General features: G+C 40.0%; 1 protein-coding gene across 1 annotated transcript in view; it reads right to left on the reverse strand.

Annotated features, from left to right (window-relative positions):
• LOC117515255 (F-actin-capping protein subunit alpha-2) overlaps positions 1-16,417 on the reverse strand; it is a 57,922-nt gene extending 41,505 nt beyond the window's left edge. The window contains exon 1 of the mRNA XM_034175735.1: positions 16,287-16,417. Within this exon, the coding sequence (XP_034031626.1) occupies positions 16,287-16,325 (39 nt within the window). The 5' untranslated portion in view covers positions 16,326-16,417. The remainder of the gene's footprint in view (positions 1-16,286) is intronic.
• Positions 16,418-17,067: the final 650 nt, after the last annotated feature.

Here is a 17,067-nt window from a genome sequence, read left to right on the forward strand (position 1 = left end):
CCAGTGATAAGAAGCTGATTCTGAACAAAAGTTGAGCGCGCATTGTAGCGAAAAGGAGATGACAGTAATCTTCACTAACTTATTTAACAGATCACGTTTCAACATTGCTGTTGAGTGATAAATCTTGTTCCTCGCCCACCAACATAAAGTCAGCCAGAGGCTGACTGTGACAAAGTCCAGTCACAAAATAATAATGATAATAATAAAAAAAAAAAAGATCCGAAATAAATTTAAAACAAAAGAAAATGTGATACTTACAGGCTGTGCTGGGGTTGATTTTGTCGCAAAGTCGGAACTGACCCTCTACTGAGTATTAAATGCCGACTGAAGCCAGCTCGAAATTGTGCAAGGTTTGTGAAACAGTCCTCCGTGAAATGCGCAGAGCAAAGAAATATTCGGCGGTTGTATGTACTGGGGATGCGGTTAAAAATGAATAAAAGCCATTAATCGCGTACATTGCTTTCCGTGGGAAGAATACGTAAAGATCGTAGTCCGCTATGACAGCCTGGGAAGGCACACCTGTAGCTCGCCATTGCTCCTCTTCCAGTGGTAGGAATGGGTGGGCACAACCTTATGAATAATTAATTTCGAAGGGGCGTGTGTGAAAGGGGGTGGGTGTGGGTGTGTGTGTGTGGGGGGCTATTGGTGAAAAAGTGACGTAACTTTTCTCTCAAAAACGGATTGGCCTGTTTTCTAGGGGCAATTCAAAAAAAGGAGAAATACTTGAAATAGAGGTTCTGAAACTTGCTGGCACTTCGTGTGTATTCCCCACAGCGGGGAGACTCTGAACTAACACCAAAAACATGAAAAAGATGATTTTGATTCTCTAGCCCCTTTAACCTCTGTGGGGTTTACAGGTGGTTTTGACCGTTAAACTTGACTCACTACGCCTGCAAAATTCTTTTTTTTGTGTTGTAAAGCGGAACTAAATGTAGCAGCTGATTGGTCTGCTGATGGTTTTCAAAGTTAGCTGAAAAGCTAATCTGCTAACGAAAAAGGTAACTTCACTAATTAGTGGTTAGTGGATTAGGAGAACTGTGCCCACCACTGGTACTTACATTGAACATACAAATTAAAAATCACGCTTTTAGTGTATAGATAACTTACTGCCCCCTGCTGGAATTGCGTGCAAGTCCAAAATGTAATCATCAATGTCCATTGTTCTTTCTTGCTAGGTAATATCCATAGTTTCTCCAAATATATTATCCCTATCAACATTCCTTTTTGGTGGCGGTCATCCTTGACAAAAAATACATAAGCAACCCAAATGGCAAATGTCAGCTCTACACAGTTTCTCCGTGATTAAAGTTAAACTCACACGTGCACACGAGCTTTTATTTTTACATAGAAGACATCAAACACACTACACTTTTCACTCACAGTAACGACAACGACACAATCCACTCATGATAACAGCAACACGACTGACTAAACCAAGTGAACTACAAAAAGACAGTAAATCAATAGCAGCAACAACACTGTTAAACTAACATGAATCATACTGTTGTTAACTAATATTGACAATTTCTCCAAAAATATTCATCCTATCAACTTTCCATTTTCGCAGTGTTCATCCAAGACCCAAAATACATAAGCATACCAAACGACAGCTCCCCCCAGTTTCTCCGTAATCGAAGCTATGCACACATACACGCACACAGAAGCCACTTGGCTATGATAATATGGATATACACACAGAGCAAGATTTTGGAAACAAAAGTTGTGTAAATGGGATTCTAAATTTATTTATTTAACCATTTTAGTCTCACTGAGATCTAGATCTCTTTTACAAGGGAGACCTGGACAGGATAAAGTTTCCAATTCACCTAACCTCCACACCTTTAGATGTAGAAGGAAGCTGGTTATTGGTTCAAATATCGAAATATGTAACACCAAATTGAACTCTGTCTTTGCTGACATGGTTTCAGTGTACTCTCGAAATATTTAACCTCAGTAGGACCACAGTAATGATACTTCTTCTTTCTGACTGTACAGCCTCACAGCCAGAAATAACATTATGCCATCCTATTAAACATCTAACCATCTTTTTCTCTTTTTATGTAATGCTACACCATCATAATACCCATCAATGTTCTGAGCAGTTTATCCAGGGTGCTGGAGCCTATCCCAGCAAGTACTGAAGACAGACATCTCCACCTACAAGAAATTTAGAGCTGCAGAGTCACCTGACATCTTTGGTTAATACCAAAGTGTATGGCTTTATTTTGGGAAGAATCCTATTTAAACAGGGCTGTGAAATAAAGATTGTGAAATCTGAGGAAAATTTGCAGGGGGTTGAGGCGGGGTCTAGGGCCCGTGGGACACCAGAAACCAAATTAATTTTGTACCTGATGATACATTTTCAGCATCTCCTGGAAGAAAAAAATCTCAAAAGAAGTGCATATTTAAATGATCCTAGATTCAACCTTTCATTTAAACTGTCAATGATAATGTTGAAATAACAGAATATGACATGGAAGTAGGACCTGGAATGATTTTCCTTTTAACTGTAAACCAAATTATGCATTAACTCAGAACAATGAAAAAACTCAGTCTACATGAAATTCATGAAGACTGAAAAGACTGTTAAAGCATTTCAATAATGGTAAAAATATCAATAACACACCTTATAGCAAAAAAGTCACATATTGTTGTGTAAATTCCTCTAAATCCACTCAAAATCAGTGTCTTTTTTCCCATGAAACTCTACATTAATAAAAACTCATTTACATTCTTGAGTAAATTCATGTAAATCCATTCAAAGTCACAATGTATTTTTTCCAATGAAAGAAAGTTGAGATTAATAATAAAAAAAAAGAGTCACATAATCTTGTCTGAAATCCTGTTTGAACAACACAATGTTTATTTTCCAGGCAGAGAAAAATTCTTACCGTGTTTCCTGATGGCTTAGTTCAATTTTCCCCATTTCTTTTATCTTTCAGGTGTGTTCATGAAGCCAGCGACAATTTGATGGATTTTTGTCCTTGTAAAACTTTTTCAAACCATTTTTCTCGCCATCTTCCCTCTGTCTGGTGTAGCTCCATGTCACAGACATGCTGCAAAGTTTGTCTTTTAAAAACTTGAGTGCTCTAAAAGTTTGCAATGTTCACATGCTACGTTTAGCTTCAGCATCTTTCAGGAGTCACACGTCGTCGCCGCAGCAACCAACCAGTCCTGCTTTTCGACAACTGTCGTAACAGCTACGCTGTGAGTTGCATTTTTCTTCCGCAAAGTTCCGCGGATCCAAGGAAAGATTTATATCTGTAATACACAGATAAGTGTCCGCGGACTTATAAAACTTGCACGATGTTGTAAAAAAAGGAACCGTTTTGCGATAGGCATTTTAAAAACTCAGTGACGATCATGATTACAGAGTATAACACTAACACTCCCATGATGAAATCCGCGAAATTCCTCTATCTGCTGAGTTCTCACAGCCCTGTATTTAAACAAATTGGTTAAAAACAAATTGGACCACATCACCAAATCAAATCTTGAGCAAACTAGAGATCTGTGATGTGACTGAGAAATATATACACACACCCCTATAAGCTATAGGGGTTTCTACCACTAAAACAACACTGGCAAGCCCTATTTTATCTAATTTGGAGTGATTTTCGATGCACTGAAAACAAGAATAACGAACAAAAAAATTACATTTATGTTGTAATATTTGTAAGTTCAAAGATAAGTTTTTGCATATTTCTGTCAAAGTCTAAGCTAATAAATTAAAAACTGTTGAAATGTTAAAAACATTAATATTTACTGGACACAGCATTTACTTTCTTCTTAAAAAAAATAACAGTAGTTTTAAATCCAGTAAAAGAGGCAGTTTTTCTGTCATCCTGATGTTTTGTTTTTTTTGTTGGGGTTTTATTTTCAACAATTTTTGAGTGGGACTGCATGGCATTTCTTTTTAAACAATATAATGCCTAATTACCTTGTGTGAACAAGAGCTGAAACCTGGACTGATTTGTCAAACCTGCTCTTTTAAATTAAAATTCTGTGAATCAGTTTTCCACTCTCCCCTTTCACTGATGGTGCGCTCTCTCTCTCTCTGAGCTTTTTGGAACCACGATACTTTCAACGGTAAAATAAACCGGACATTTCTGAATATATCATCACATACGGGCACAGAAGGACCTCTGGATTATTTACTTTCATGGCGGGGTTTTTTTTTTTTCTTCAGTTCTGCGTGCAGCAGAACTGCTGCCCGTCACAGCTCTGTGGCCACAGAATGCGCTTTGTGATTTAATAGGAATAAAATGAGAAATATATTTCTTATTTTAATTATTGGTTTAAAATTGCAAAACTATGACTCTATAAGCTTTAAATATGATCGAATTGGTACATTTTCAGCAACATTTCAGTTCTTTTTCAGAAATTCTGTGCTGGGTGGCATAGTCAATTTGAACCTTAGATCCAGGTGGAAATTTGCAGTACCGGGTGGGGTCACCCACCATGGCTATAAATATACACACACACACACACACACACACACACACACACACACACACACACACACACACACACACACACACACACACACACACAGCAGCTGGAAAGTATTCACAGCATTTTAATTTCCACATTTTAGCTATGTTATAGACTTATTTCAAAATGTGGCAAATTCACTTTTCCCATCAGAATTGTACTCACAACACCCCATAACAACATGAAAAAAGTTTTTCTTTTAATTTTCTGCAAATTCATTAAAACAAAAAAACACTTCAAAAAATCATGGGTATAGAAGTATTCAAACCCTTTGCTCAATACTTTGTTGATGCACCTTTCACAGCAATTACAGTCTCAAGTCTTCTTGAATATGATGCCACAAGCTTGGTGCACCTATCTTTGGACAGTTTTGCCCATTTCTCTTTACAGCACCTCTGAAGCTCCATGAGGTTGGATGGGGAGCATCAGTGCACAACCATTTTCAAATCTCTCCATAGATGGTCAATCAGATACAGGTCTGGGCTCTGGCTGGGCCAGTCAAGGACATTCAGGGTTGTCCTGAAGCCACTCCTTTATCATGCTTGTGTGCTAAGAGTCATTGTCCTGCTGAAAGGTGAACCGCTGCTCCAGCCTGAGCACACTGGAGCAGGTTTTCATCCAGGATGTATCTGTACATTGCTGCATTCTTCTGTCCTTCAATCCTGACTCCCAGTTCCTGCTGCAGAAAAACATCCCCACAGCATGATGCTGCCACCACCATGCTTCATTGTAGGGATGGTGCCTGGTTTCCTCTAAACATGATGTCTGGCATTCACACCAAAGAGTTCAATCTTTGTCTCATCAAACCAGAGAATTTTGGAGCTCTGACAGAGTGACCATCAGGTTCTTAGTCACCTCTCTGACTAAGGTCCTTCTCCCCTGATTGCTCAGTTTAGACGGGCAGCCAGCTCTAGGAAGAGTCCTGGTGGATCCAAACTTCTTCCATTTGTGGATGATGGAAACCACTGTGATCTTTGGGAACTTCAAAGCAGCAGAAATGTTTCTGTGCCCTTCCCCAAATTTGTGCCTTGAGACAATCCTGTCTCGGACATCTACAGACAATTCCTTTGACTTCATGCTTGTTTTGTGCTCTGACAAGCACCATCAACTGTGGGACCTTATATGTAAACAGGTGTGTGTCTTTCCAAATCATGTCCAATCAACTGAATTTACCCCAGGTGGATTCCAATTAAGCTGTAGAAACATCTCAAGGATGATCAGTGGAAACAGGATCCACCTGAGCTCAATTATGAGCTTCATGGCAAAGACTGAACACGTAATTTCTTTTTGTTTTTATATATAAATTTGCATTTGTCATTATGGGGTGTTGTGTGTAGAATTCTGAAGAAAAAAAAAATTTCATGCATGGACAAATGAAAGAAACTTAAATTTAATTGATGTATTCATTTTTTGTATATTTTCTTTTACCCTGTTTTTATGAACAGCGCTTTTATTTTATTTATTTAATTTCTATCCTTTGGCTTGGTATGACATTTTTAGACTTTTTACATATTGATGTTTTAACTCTTCTTGCTTTTTTATTTTATCTTGGGGCCGTCCTTGTTGTTCTTTTAGCCTTGGCACTGTTGTCATTTTGTCTTGTTCTGTGTTTCTCTGTGTGTTTACAAAATGAGATGACTCACTGTAAACCAAATTCACCCAAGGGTATAATAATAAATTGAATCTGAAAACGTGGGAAAAATGAAGCGCCGTGAATACTTTCTGGATGCACCGTATATTTAGAGAAAGAAGCCCAAAAAACACCTTCACCACAGTGAAGGCGGTGGGAATATTATTCTGTGGGGTTGCTTCAGTATGCCTGGAACTGGGAATCTCCTCAAGGTGGAAGGAATCATGAAGAAAGAAGTATATGTGAAGATTTTGAAAGAAACCCTCCAACGATCAGCAGCAAAACTGGGTCTGAGTCTTTGCTTTGTTTTCCAGCATGACAGCAACCCCAAATATACGTCGCTCCAGGTGAAGAACTACTTCCAGAAAACCAAAGTGAACGTTGCTGACTAGCCTGCACAAAGCCCTGACTTGAATCCCACTGAAAATTTGTAGGAAGAACTGAAGAGCGAGGTCCATGATATAAGACCTCAGTTGTGGGGGGAGCTTGAGAGATTTGTTAAAAAGTAATGAGCTGGGATTCTTCAGGAGACATGTCTGAGACTTATTGAAAACTACAACAAATGACTGCAGGCTGTTAAGAAAACACACAACTGACTATTAGCATTAGAAGTGGGCTAATAATTTTGACCCTGGTAGTTTTTGATTTTTGTAAAATAATTTGTGTGCAAAGCAAAATAATTTAAGCATCTAAAATAAAACTAGGATGATTATAAACGCTGTGCTGAAAATTCCTTGTTCTGTTAAAACAGCACTTGGAAAATTTTGAAAAAAAAAAACGTTAATAGGGGGACTGATAATTTTGTCCTCATCTATGACACACACACACACACACACACACACACACACACACACACACACACACACACTGTGCGGAGGCTTCGTGCATAACGACCGATTCTCTGTTTGAGCGAGACAAAGAACACCTCCGTTTCGGCGTGTCATGGGAAAAGTTGGGACATGCCTATCTCAGCTTTCAATGCTTACCAATCCAGTAAGTATCAGAGAAATTGTGGAGAGCTGGGCTTGTCCTAACTTGTCCTCTGACACGCCGAAACGGAGGTGTTCCTTTGTCTCGCTCAAACAGCGAATCGGTCGTTATGCACGAAGCCTTCGCGCGGCTTTCCATGACAAAATCTCTTGTTAAAAGTGAAATCTGCAGGAAAATGGCTGATGTCCAGCTCTTGTGATAACCAGAGAAAGTGCACACGACGGTCTCGTATCCACAGAGCCATCAGCTTAGAAATGATCTGGCATTTTCTGCCTCGTCGTCGCAGCTCGGAGCACGGCGTGCCAAGCGTCCTTAAAGCTGTAGTAACAGTCCTTATTCTTTGTGAAGCCCGTAAAATTTTCACCGAAAGCCAGATAATTTTTCAAATGGTTTCCAGGTGCCAGTCTCTAACAGCTTCTGAAAAATTTTGATGGAAAAAAAGTCCAAATCATTCCGCCATTTCCAGACAATGAAAATCCGACGAGGGGGCGGGACCACTCCTTCCACAAGGCGTGCTCACAGGCGAATGACGTCACCGACAGGCGTGGAAAAACTCACGCATGCGCACGAGGATTCAAGCTTGTCTGACGTAAAAACATATGAATGAAATCCATATAGTTTTTGAAAAAATAAAAAGGACCGTTACTTTATTGACAGACCTCGTAGAGGCTCTTTTGCTGAGTCTGGATGCTGAAAAAGCTTTTGAGTCAGTCAGATGGGCATTCTTATACAACCCTGGCAATAATTATGGAATCACCGGCCTCGGAGGATGTTCATTCAGTTGTTTAATTTTGTAGAAAAAAAGCAGATCACAGACATGACACAAAACTAAAGTCATTTCAAATGGCAACTTCCTGGCTTTAAGAAACACTATAAGAAATCAGGAAAAATAACTGTGGCAGTCAGTAACGGTTACTTTTTTAGACTAAGCACAGGGAAAAAAAATATGGACTCAATTCTGAGGAATAAATTATGGAATCACCCTGTAAATTTTCTTTCCCAAAACTAAAACCTGCATCAAATCAGATCTGCTTGTTAGTCTGCATCTAAAAAAGGAGTGATCACACCTTGGAGAGCTGTTGCACCAAGTGGACTGACATGAATCATTGCTCCAACACGAGAGATGTCAATTGAAACAAAGGAGAGGATTATCAAACTCTTAAAAGAGGGTAAATCATCACGCAACGTTGCAAAAGATGTTGGTTGTTCACAGTCAGCTGTGTCTAAACTCTGGACCAAATACAAACAACAGGGAAGGTTGTTAAAGGCAAACATACTGGTAGACCAAGGAAGACATCAAAGCGTCAAGACAGAAAACTTAAAGCAATATGTCTCAAAAATCAAAAATGCACAACAAATGAGGAACAAATGGGAGGAAACTGGAGTCAACATCTGTGACCGAAATGTAAGAAACCGCCTAAAGGAAATGGGATTTACATACAGAAAAGCTAAACGAAAGCCATCATTAACACCTAAACAGAAAAAAACAAGGTTACAATGGGCTAAGGAAAAGCAATCGTGGACTGTGGATGACTGGATGAAAGTCATATTCAGTGATGAATCTCGAATCTGCATTGGGCAAGGTGATGATGCTGGAACTTTTGTTTGGTGCCGTTCCAATGAGATTTATAAAGATGACTGCCTGAAGAGAACATGTAAATTTCCACAGTCATTGATGATATGGGGCTGCATGTCAGGTAAAGGCACTGGGGAGATGGCTGTCATTACATCATCAATAAATGCACAAGTTTACGTTGATATTTTGGACACTTTTCTTATCCCATCAATTGAAAGGATGTTTGGGGATGATGAAATCATTTTTCAAGATGATAATGCATCTTGCCATAGAGCAAAAACTGTGAAAACATTCCTTGCAAAAAGACACATAGGGTCAATGTCATGGCCTACAAATAGTCCGGATCTTAATCCAATTGAAAATCTTTGGTGGAAGTTGAAGAAAATGGTCCATGACAAGGCTCCAACCTGCAAAGCTGATCTGGCAACAGCAATCAGAGAAAGTTGGAGCCAGATTGATGAAGAGTACTGTTTGTCACTCATTAAGTCCATGCCTCAGAGAGTGCAAGCTGTTATAAAAGCCAGAGGTGGTGCAACAAAATACTAGTGATGTGTGGGAGCGTTCTTTCGTTTTTCATGATTCCATAATTTTTTCCTCAGAATTGAGTGATTCCATATTTTTTTTCCCTCTGCTTGGTCTATAAAAGTAACTGTTACTGACTGCCACAATTTTTTTTCCTGATTTCTTATAGTGTTTCTTAAAGCCAGAAAGTTGCCATTTGAAATGACTTTAGTTTTGTGTCATGTCTGTGATCTGCTTTTTTTCTACAAAATTAAACAACTGAATGAACATCCTCTGAGACCGGTGATTCCATAATTTTGCCAGGGGTTGTATAAGATATTAAGATGAATGGGGGTACACTGTGATTTTGTTCATGTTATTCGTACACTGTATAATAGCCATCTGTGAGAATTAAAATTAACTGATATTGCCTGCCTGTTGTTGCACATGTCTGTTACATCACATCACCACGTGACGCTTCCTGCTCTGTGTTTGGGAAAATGGCGACGGCAAAACACAGCTGGACTTTCCAAGAGACAACGCTCCTCAACGTATTAAAGGAATTTAAGTGTAAAGTCTCGACGGATGCAAAGTTCACAGCACAGACTTGTTGTGTCCGGAGTCAGGAGGTCAGCTGAGCAAATTAAAAACTGCTAGGAAGCAATGAACAGCACTTTCTACAAGAAGTTTAAAATCTGAGCCACTGCTTTCAAAAAAAAAAAAAAAAAAGCCCCAAAGCTTCTTTATCGGACATTATCATCACTTTACTGAGGCGTTGCTAGGCCGGTATTGTAGCTTTACATCGCCGCTACCTGGCTATACCAGCCCGCTGTGCATAAACAAATGACGTCATAGCGCGCGCAGCCCAGGAACTGTCCGCAGGGGGGGGGGGGGGGGGGGGGACTGTCCGCAGAGGAAAAGATGAAAAGGTGAGAAGTGTGTTTTGGTCCCAATATGGATATTCCGGATGATTTTCTCATGGATAGTACGACAATGAACAGCAGCTAAAGCAGCCAGCTTGATGAGGACGCACTGCCGAATTTGGAGAGCAGCGCGCGCCAGCCGACACGACAAAAGTTAAAGTGAGCCAACTTTTTATGTACGCGCTACGTGTTGTGTATCTCAGTAAAAAGTGATAACGCAAATAACATGCTGTTGTCGTGCGTTATGCATTTTCTGAGTCCCTCCAACGAGGGTGAATAGCTTTCATTTTGGGCGACTGGGCATGAACGTCAGGCCTCTGAAAATGCATATTGCCCTCCAAAAGCATGTTATTGTATTATAACCTCATTTGTTTTGCTCCGTCTGTCTCTATCTGGGATGTTTGTGTTTTGCTCTTAACTATGTCACATGCAGAGAAATGCCGAGAATTGCAGAGAGATGTTTTTCATAAACGCACCTGTTTCCTCACTTCGTGAGATCAATAAAAAAAACATCACAAACCACTAATTATGAGTGCAAGGAGATTTACATTCATGAGTACTTTGATGCTGTGTTGCTAACTGGGACGTTAAAACAAATGCGCCATGTCCTTTAAAGAATCTGGCAGACAGAATTGTCTCTTATGTGACCAATATTCCAGAGGCACATGTACACTCTGAACAACTGACAACTCAAGACCTTAAATACCCAGAAGTTCCCTTTAAATACTTTCTGAAAATTTTCATGTTTGATATCTTTGAATCAGGATTTCAAGAGAATCACTAAAACAGAGCTGGAATGGAAAATTTTCAGAGAGGCGCTTCTTAAATGAAGGCAGTTAGTTTGAGGGAAAGGTGTCGCCTGTCAGAATGTGTACGAGGTCTGTTAGAAAAGTATCGGACCTTTTTATTTTTTGCAAAAACCTGATGGATTTGAATCACGTGTGCTTGCATGAGCAAACCTTGAACCTTCGTGCGCATGCGTGAACTTTTTCACGCCTGTTGATTGCATCATTTTCTGGTAAGCAGCCTTTGTGTGAGGACAAAAAAAGACAGAACGACTGGAACAGCGCTGAATCAAATTTTGCCAGAAACTGGGCGACAGCCAGGTGGAAACCATTAGGAAGATTCAGGCTAGTGACAGACAAACAGGATGTAAAACTGCGAGCAACCACTTCCTTATTACGATGGTTTGTGGCTAAAGAGTTTGCCTCCTCCATCAGGTGCCAAATCATCACTTCTTTTCTAAATGTAGAACCTAACAAAGTCACAGAGTTCCCATTTAAATTACAGACTGACAGCAAATACAAATTCTTCTGGCAGCATGGCTTCTGCACTGTAATTAGAAAGCTGGCAGACAGAGTATTGGTACTTAGCACAGTCTATGGGAGAGTTGTAAATTTTCTAATGATTTTAACCAAGCAAGTACGATGGAGGCTTGAGAAAATAATTGAATAAGCAACAAAGAAAATAATCAAACTTTCTGCAAACTTCATCTTGTTTAATAAATGTTTACATTTCTTTTTAGAACTGTTGATATCAACACTTTGTACACTCCAACATAGAAGCATTCCACAATTTAATTCTACAAAAATAAAAGACATATTTGCCATGAGTTTTTACATGAGGTAAGCTGTATGAGAAATTCCTGTGACGTGTACCGTAAATTAAATATTGTTAATATGTCACATAAATAAGACAGTGCAGTTTTTTATTCACAGTGATTCCCTGTGCCACATTTTTTTATGTTACAGCTTTAGTATGAGTTAAAACTCAGCACACACAACAACACTTCGACAACTGCTCCACCTATATTAAAAGCACACCCGCCCAAAACACACTCGCCTTGGTTTAATGATTACTTATGTGGCCTCAAGCACAAGGCTAGAGGTTTCTGCCACGTTTCTGCTTAAAACTGTCTTGTTTCTGTTTAAAACTGACTTTAGAATGATTTAAGGGGTTTTAATTTGTCATATAATGGTTAATAATCACATTATTCCCTTTGATCGCTTTGGGTGTAGAGAGTCAGGCTCAGAGTCACTCTCAGACGCATGCGCATTGAAGGTTCAGTGAAGGCAGGGCGGGCCAATTCTTAGAGTGGACCGTTCAGTCGGTGACACAGACAAACAGCCTGAAAATGACCACGCCCTTTTTCATCCCGGGTGTTACTTCAAATACAGCTGTATTTTGTAAACTGCAGCAGCTATAGATTTTTCAAGGTATTCAAAATGTTCAGAATGACCAATACATGTTTGGGAGGGTCATAGAAAAGTGTAAAATTTCTATTTTAATATTTTAAGAAAAAATGGGTAAAATAAGTGGGTCAACTTATTCCCGTACATCAAAAGAAAGACTTTTGCCAAATATAATGAAATTTTATTTTCAGTCATTATCAATGGAATACTGATTTAAAGTGAAAAATATCAAACTTGTTTATTTAGCAGACAGCAATATCTACAGATGTTAAACGTTTTAAAGATTATCAGGGAAATTTCCCAACAGCCAACTGCTCAGAAACCCGGAAACTTTAAGTTACGAAATATGTGGCTACTGCAGACTGTATGTAGGTCATTTGGCCTAATGTTTTCTAGTAGTTTTCTCTTAAAATATCAAAATTAGAAATTTTATACTCTTCTATGACCCTTCTAAACATGTACTGGTCATTCTGAACATACTGAGTACCTTGGAAAATCTGTAGCTGCTACAGTTTAGAAAATACAACTGTATTTGAAGTAACACCCGGGACAAAAAGGGCATTTTCAGGCTGTTTGTCCCGGAAAAAGATTTTGACACATAGCTCAAGTTGTTGACTAGGGTCATATTAGTCTAGAACAGTTGAGTTATGCTCTCCTAAATGATGAACATACATGTCTAAGCTAGGTCCTAGACTACTACAACCACTGAAACTGAGACTCATTCAAACATAGACAACATACGAGGTCTGTTAGAAAAATATCCGACCTTATTATTTTTTTTAAAAACCATATGGATTTGGATCATGTGTGATTGCGTCAGACAAGCTTGAACCCTCATGCGGATGCGTGAGTTTTTCATGCCTGTCGGTTGCGTCATTCGCCTGTGAGCAGGCTTTGAGTGAGGAGTGGTCCACCCCTCTCGTCTATTTTTTATTGGGAATAAATGTCTGAACGATTTGGAGCTTTGCTGTATCAATTTTTTTCCAGAAACTGAGAGACCTCCAGGTGGACACTGTTCAAAAAATTAATATGGCTTTCAGCGACGATTTTATGGGGATTAAACAGATTACGGGGTGTTACTAGCCGCTCGGCGCAAAGCAATGCCATGATGAAGCCTCACGGGACATGTTCTGGCATGTCCAACTCATGCACAATCACAATCGGATATTCACACGACTGGAAAGCAACCGGAATCCATCTGAAATCCACCTGAAAGCTGTCCTGAGAGACCAATACCGAGGTGGTTTTGTCCCACGTAATGAACGGAGCCATGGAGCGTCCCTCCGCTTTTCTTTCCATGAAAAAAACTCCTGTAACGGTGTAATGTGCCGGAAAAAGTGCTGATGTCCACATCTTCTGCCTTTTTGTGAAAGTCAGACGAGGTCCCGGATCAACAAAGCTTTCACTTTGGAAATGATCTGGTTGTTCCAGTGGGGTGTCAGCCTGTCGATGGGGGCTGGGAGCGCGCCACGCTGTCAGGAGTTGTGGGCCGTCCTTAAAGCAGCAGTAACACCCCGTAATCTGTTTAATCCCCATAAAATCGTCCCTGAAAGCCATATTAATTTTTCGAACGGTGTCCACCTGGAGGTCTCTCAGTTTCTGGAAAAAAATTGATGCAGCAAAGCTCCAAATCGTTCAGACATTTATTCACAATAAAAGTAGACGAGAGGGGTGGACCACACCTCACTCAAAGCCTGCTCACAGGCGAATGACGCAACCGACAGGCATGAAAAAACTCACGCATGTGCACGAGGGTTCAAGCTTGTCTGACGCAATCACACGTGATTCAAATCCATATGGTTTTTAAAAAAAATAATAAGGTCGGATACTTTTCTAACAGACCTCGTAAGCTCTTATTCTCAGGTAAATAGTAGGCAAGCCAAGCAACAATTTGAAAGATGCAGCATAATTAATGGGGGTAATTAGAATATTTTGTCATAAAAAGGTCCTTTTCACCTGCTTTTTGGGAAACATGCAAAAACTCACATAAAGCCAAGTGATATACTATTTTTGGTGGCATTTTCTGAAAGTACACTATTTGTCTATAAGGAAAACACAAGAAAATGTATTTAAAGTACCAACTTATTCCACAATATTTTTTTCACACCGATAAAGAACTGGGTCCAAGAGTTCCAATAGCCACATTGGAAAATGCTAGGGGCGCTGCGGTAGGTCACTTGTGGGCATGCACCACCAACCTACCAATGCGGCTGGCACAAAAAACACCATTTTGAATCTATGTTTAGGCAGTCGAAGTAATGCCATGGCCTAGAAACAGATTATTAAAATCATCAGAAAGTAGTGAAAAGATAGGAATGTTTCAACCATGGGTTACAGAAAGCAGGGGCTATTAGATTTTGCGTTGACCGCAGATGAGATTGGCCTACCGGTGAGAGAAGACGACAATCACGAACGGGAATACCAATGATGTAGACTGGACATTGATCCGTTGGATGAACACCACCAGTAAAATGTCAGCCCTATGACACAACTTCACCCACTGAGATCTTAATTAACTTGACGAGTATTACGCGGAAATGGGTGAAATGTAACGCCTTGAATTTAGCCATACTTCAGGAGAACAATTTTTTGATAGATCATTTTTTTGTTTCCTTGTGTCCGATTTGCAGTCAGATACCCAACAGTTATACACAAGCATGTCTACAATCTAATTCTTTGGAAAGATTGATCAAATTTAAGCGTAATCTGTCATTTCTGTGACAGAAATGTGCCATAGCAACGACCCGGACTTCCAAGCTCTAGATACACAAGCAAGCGCCCCTTGCATCATAAATGCTAGGGGCGCTTGCTTGTCATAAATCATAAATTATGCTTACGGCAGCAAATTTACTGGTGCTTTGTATTTGGCAGCTCGTACATGAACATTAGGAGGCGCCCTAACAACAACACCTACATTTGAATCAAGTGTCCTACCTATCAAGACATTCATCCAAGGCTTAGTGCACATGCACACAACACAAAAACATCATTCTTCAGCAGACAGTATGTTTCCATTTTATTAAAGTTAATACTTCATTTTGAATAGTTGAATTTACTTATTGTGCGTGGCTTGTTTTTGAATGATATTTTCTGTATTAGCATACATGTATAAGAATGGTGTTAGCTTTGTGGACTTTGGGTGTCTGGTGTCGCCAATAAAGTGCTGTTTAGATTAATCCTGCATTCCAGTTTTGCTGGTTTTATGTCATTTGAAACAGCAGATACTGGCTAGATGATGAATGTATAAACTGTACTGTAAACCACTTAACAGATGCGTCTATAAATTCAGCATATGGTAGGACGTTTCAACAAAGTAGGATGGTTTGTCTGAACACCAGAACGAAAACAGCAGCTGTCAAAATACGAATCAACAACTAATTTCAGATCTAATAATGAGCATCAAATACATATCTGCCTTGGTGTCTTTTTTTTTTTTAATTTAGTGTGTTTTCCTCACCATTTTATCGTCCCCTTGTGAATGAATAATCGACGTAGTCAGAACTAATCGACAGTTTAGTCGATAATGAAACTCGTTTTTTGTCTGTGGTTACGCCAATATTAAAATCGGTGGCAGAACACCACTTCCATATTAAAATGCTAATATAGGTGCAGAATGTGACAGCAAGCGGCTGCATTTTGGAAGTATAGTTAGCAGCTACGCTAAACTAAGCAGCTAACAGCGATATTTCCTGGAAGAAAAAGTTCAATAAAACAGACCCCGACGTGTCAGACGGCTCAGAAGCCTGAGGGAGCGAAGCTTCGCGGGATTTATTTTCAGTCAGCGCCGTACAAGGAGCCTCGGTTCGCAAACCAGCGGAAGTTGAGCTAAAAATAAGAACAGCAACGCTGGACCGAAGCCTGACTTTTTAATAAACGCGCCAGAAGACAGCATGCACAAAGGGACAGAGTGTAACGCAACTCAAAATCCGCGCACTAACTTCTTCGCTGATATCTTTGTAGTGGTTAAAACCTTATTTTACCTTTTCGTCGTCAGATAGCTGCTCATCATGATCCGCCATCTTTTCTTCCGGCACCACCAGTTTGCCAGAGGCACGCCCCGCACACTCCCCATTGGCCGAATTGTCTGATGGACGTCAAGCTATCGGCCATATTGTGTGGGGTTCCTGTGTGACGTACCAAAGCCACATGACAGAGAAAACATGAAATACTTTATTTGATTTGACTTACAGTGAACGTTAATAAAATACATGAATCAGCAGTGGGGGATTTTCACGTTTCCGGGTTTCTTATGCGGAAGTAACAGGTAGCTGTGCATATGTACCACATGGTGCATATATTGTGCATCCATATCTCACAATATGCACCCAACTCGTAGTGTATATAGTCAGTCCGAACGGGGGACTGAAGCGACTTGCAATTCAATCAATCAATCAATCAATTTTTTTTATATAGCGCCAAATCACAACAAACAGTTGCCCCAAGGCGCTTTATATTGTAAGTCAAGGCCATACAATAATTACGTAAAAACCCCAACGGTCAAAACGACCCCCTGTGAGCAAGCACTTGGCGACAGTGGGAAGGAAAAACTCCCTTTTAACAGGAAGAAACCTCCAGCAGAACCAGGCTCAGGGAGGGGCAGTCTTCTGCTGGGACCGGTTGGGGCTGAGGGAGAGAACCAGGAAAAAGACATGCTGTGGAGGGGAGCAGAGATCAATCACTAATGATTAAATGCAGAGTGGTGCATACAGAGCAAAAAGAGAAAGAAACACTCAGTGCATCATGGGAACCCCCCAGCAGTCT

This window comes from Thalassophryne amazonica, chromosome 8, assembly GCF_902500255.1.
Source record: "Thalassophryne amazonica chromosome 8, fThaAma1.1, whole genome shotgun sequence".
NCBI classification, from domain to species: Eukaryota; Metazoa; Chordata; class Actinopteri; order Batrachoidiformes; family Batrachoididae; genus Thalassophryne; species Thalassophryne amazonica.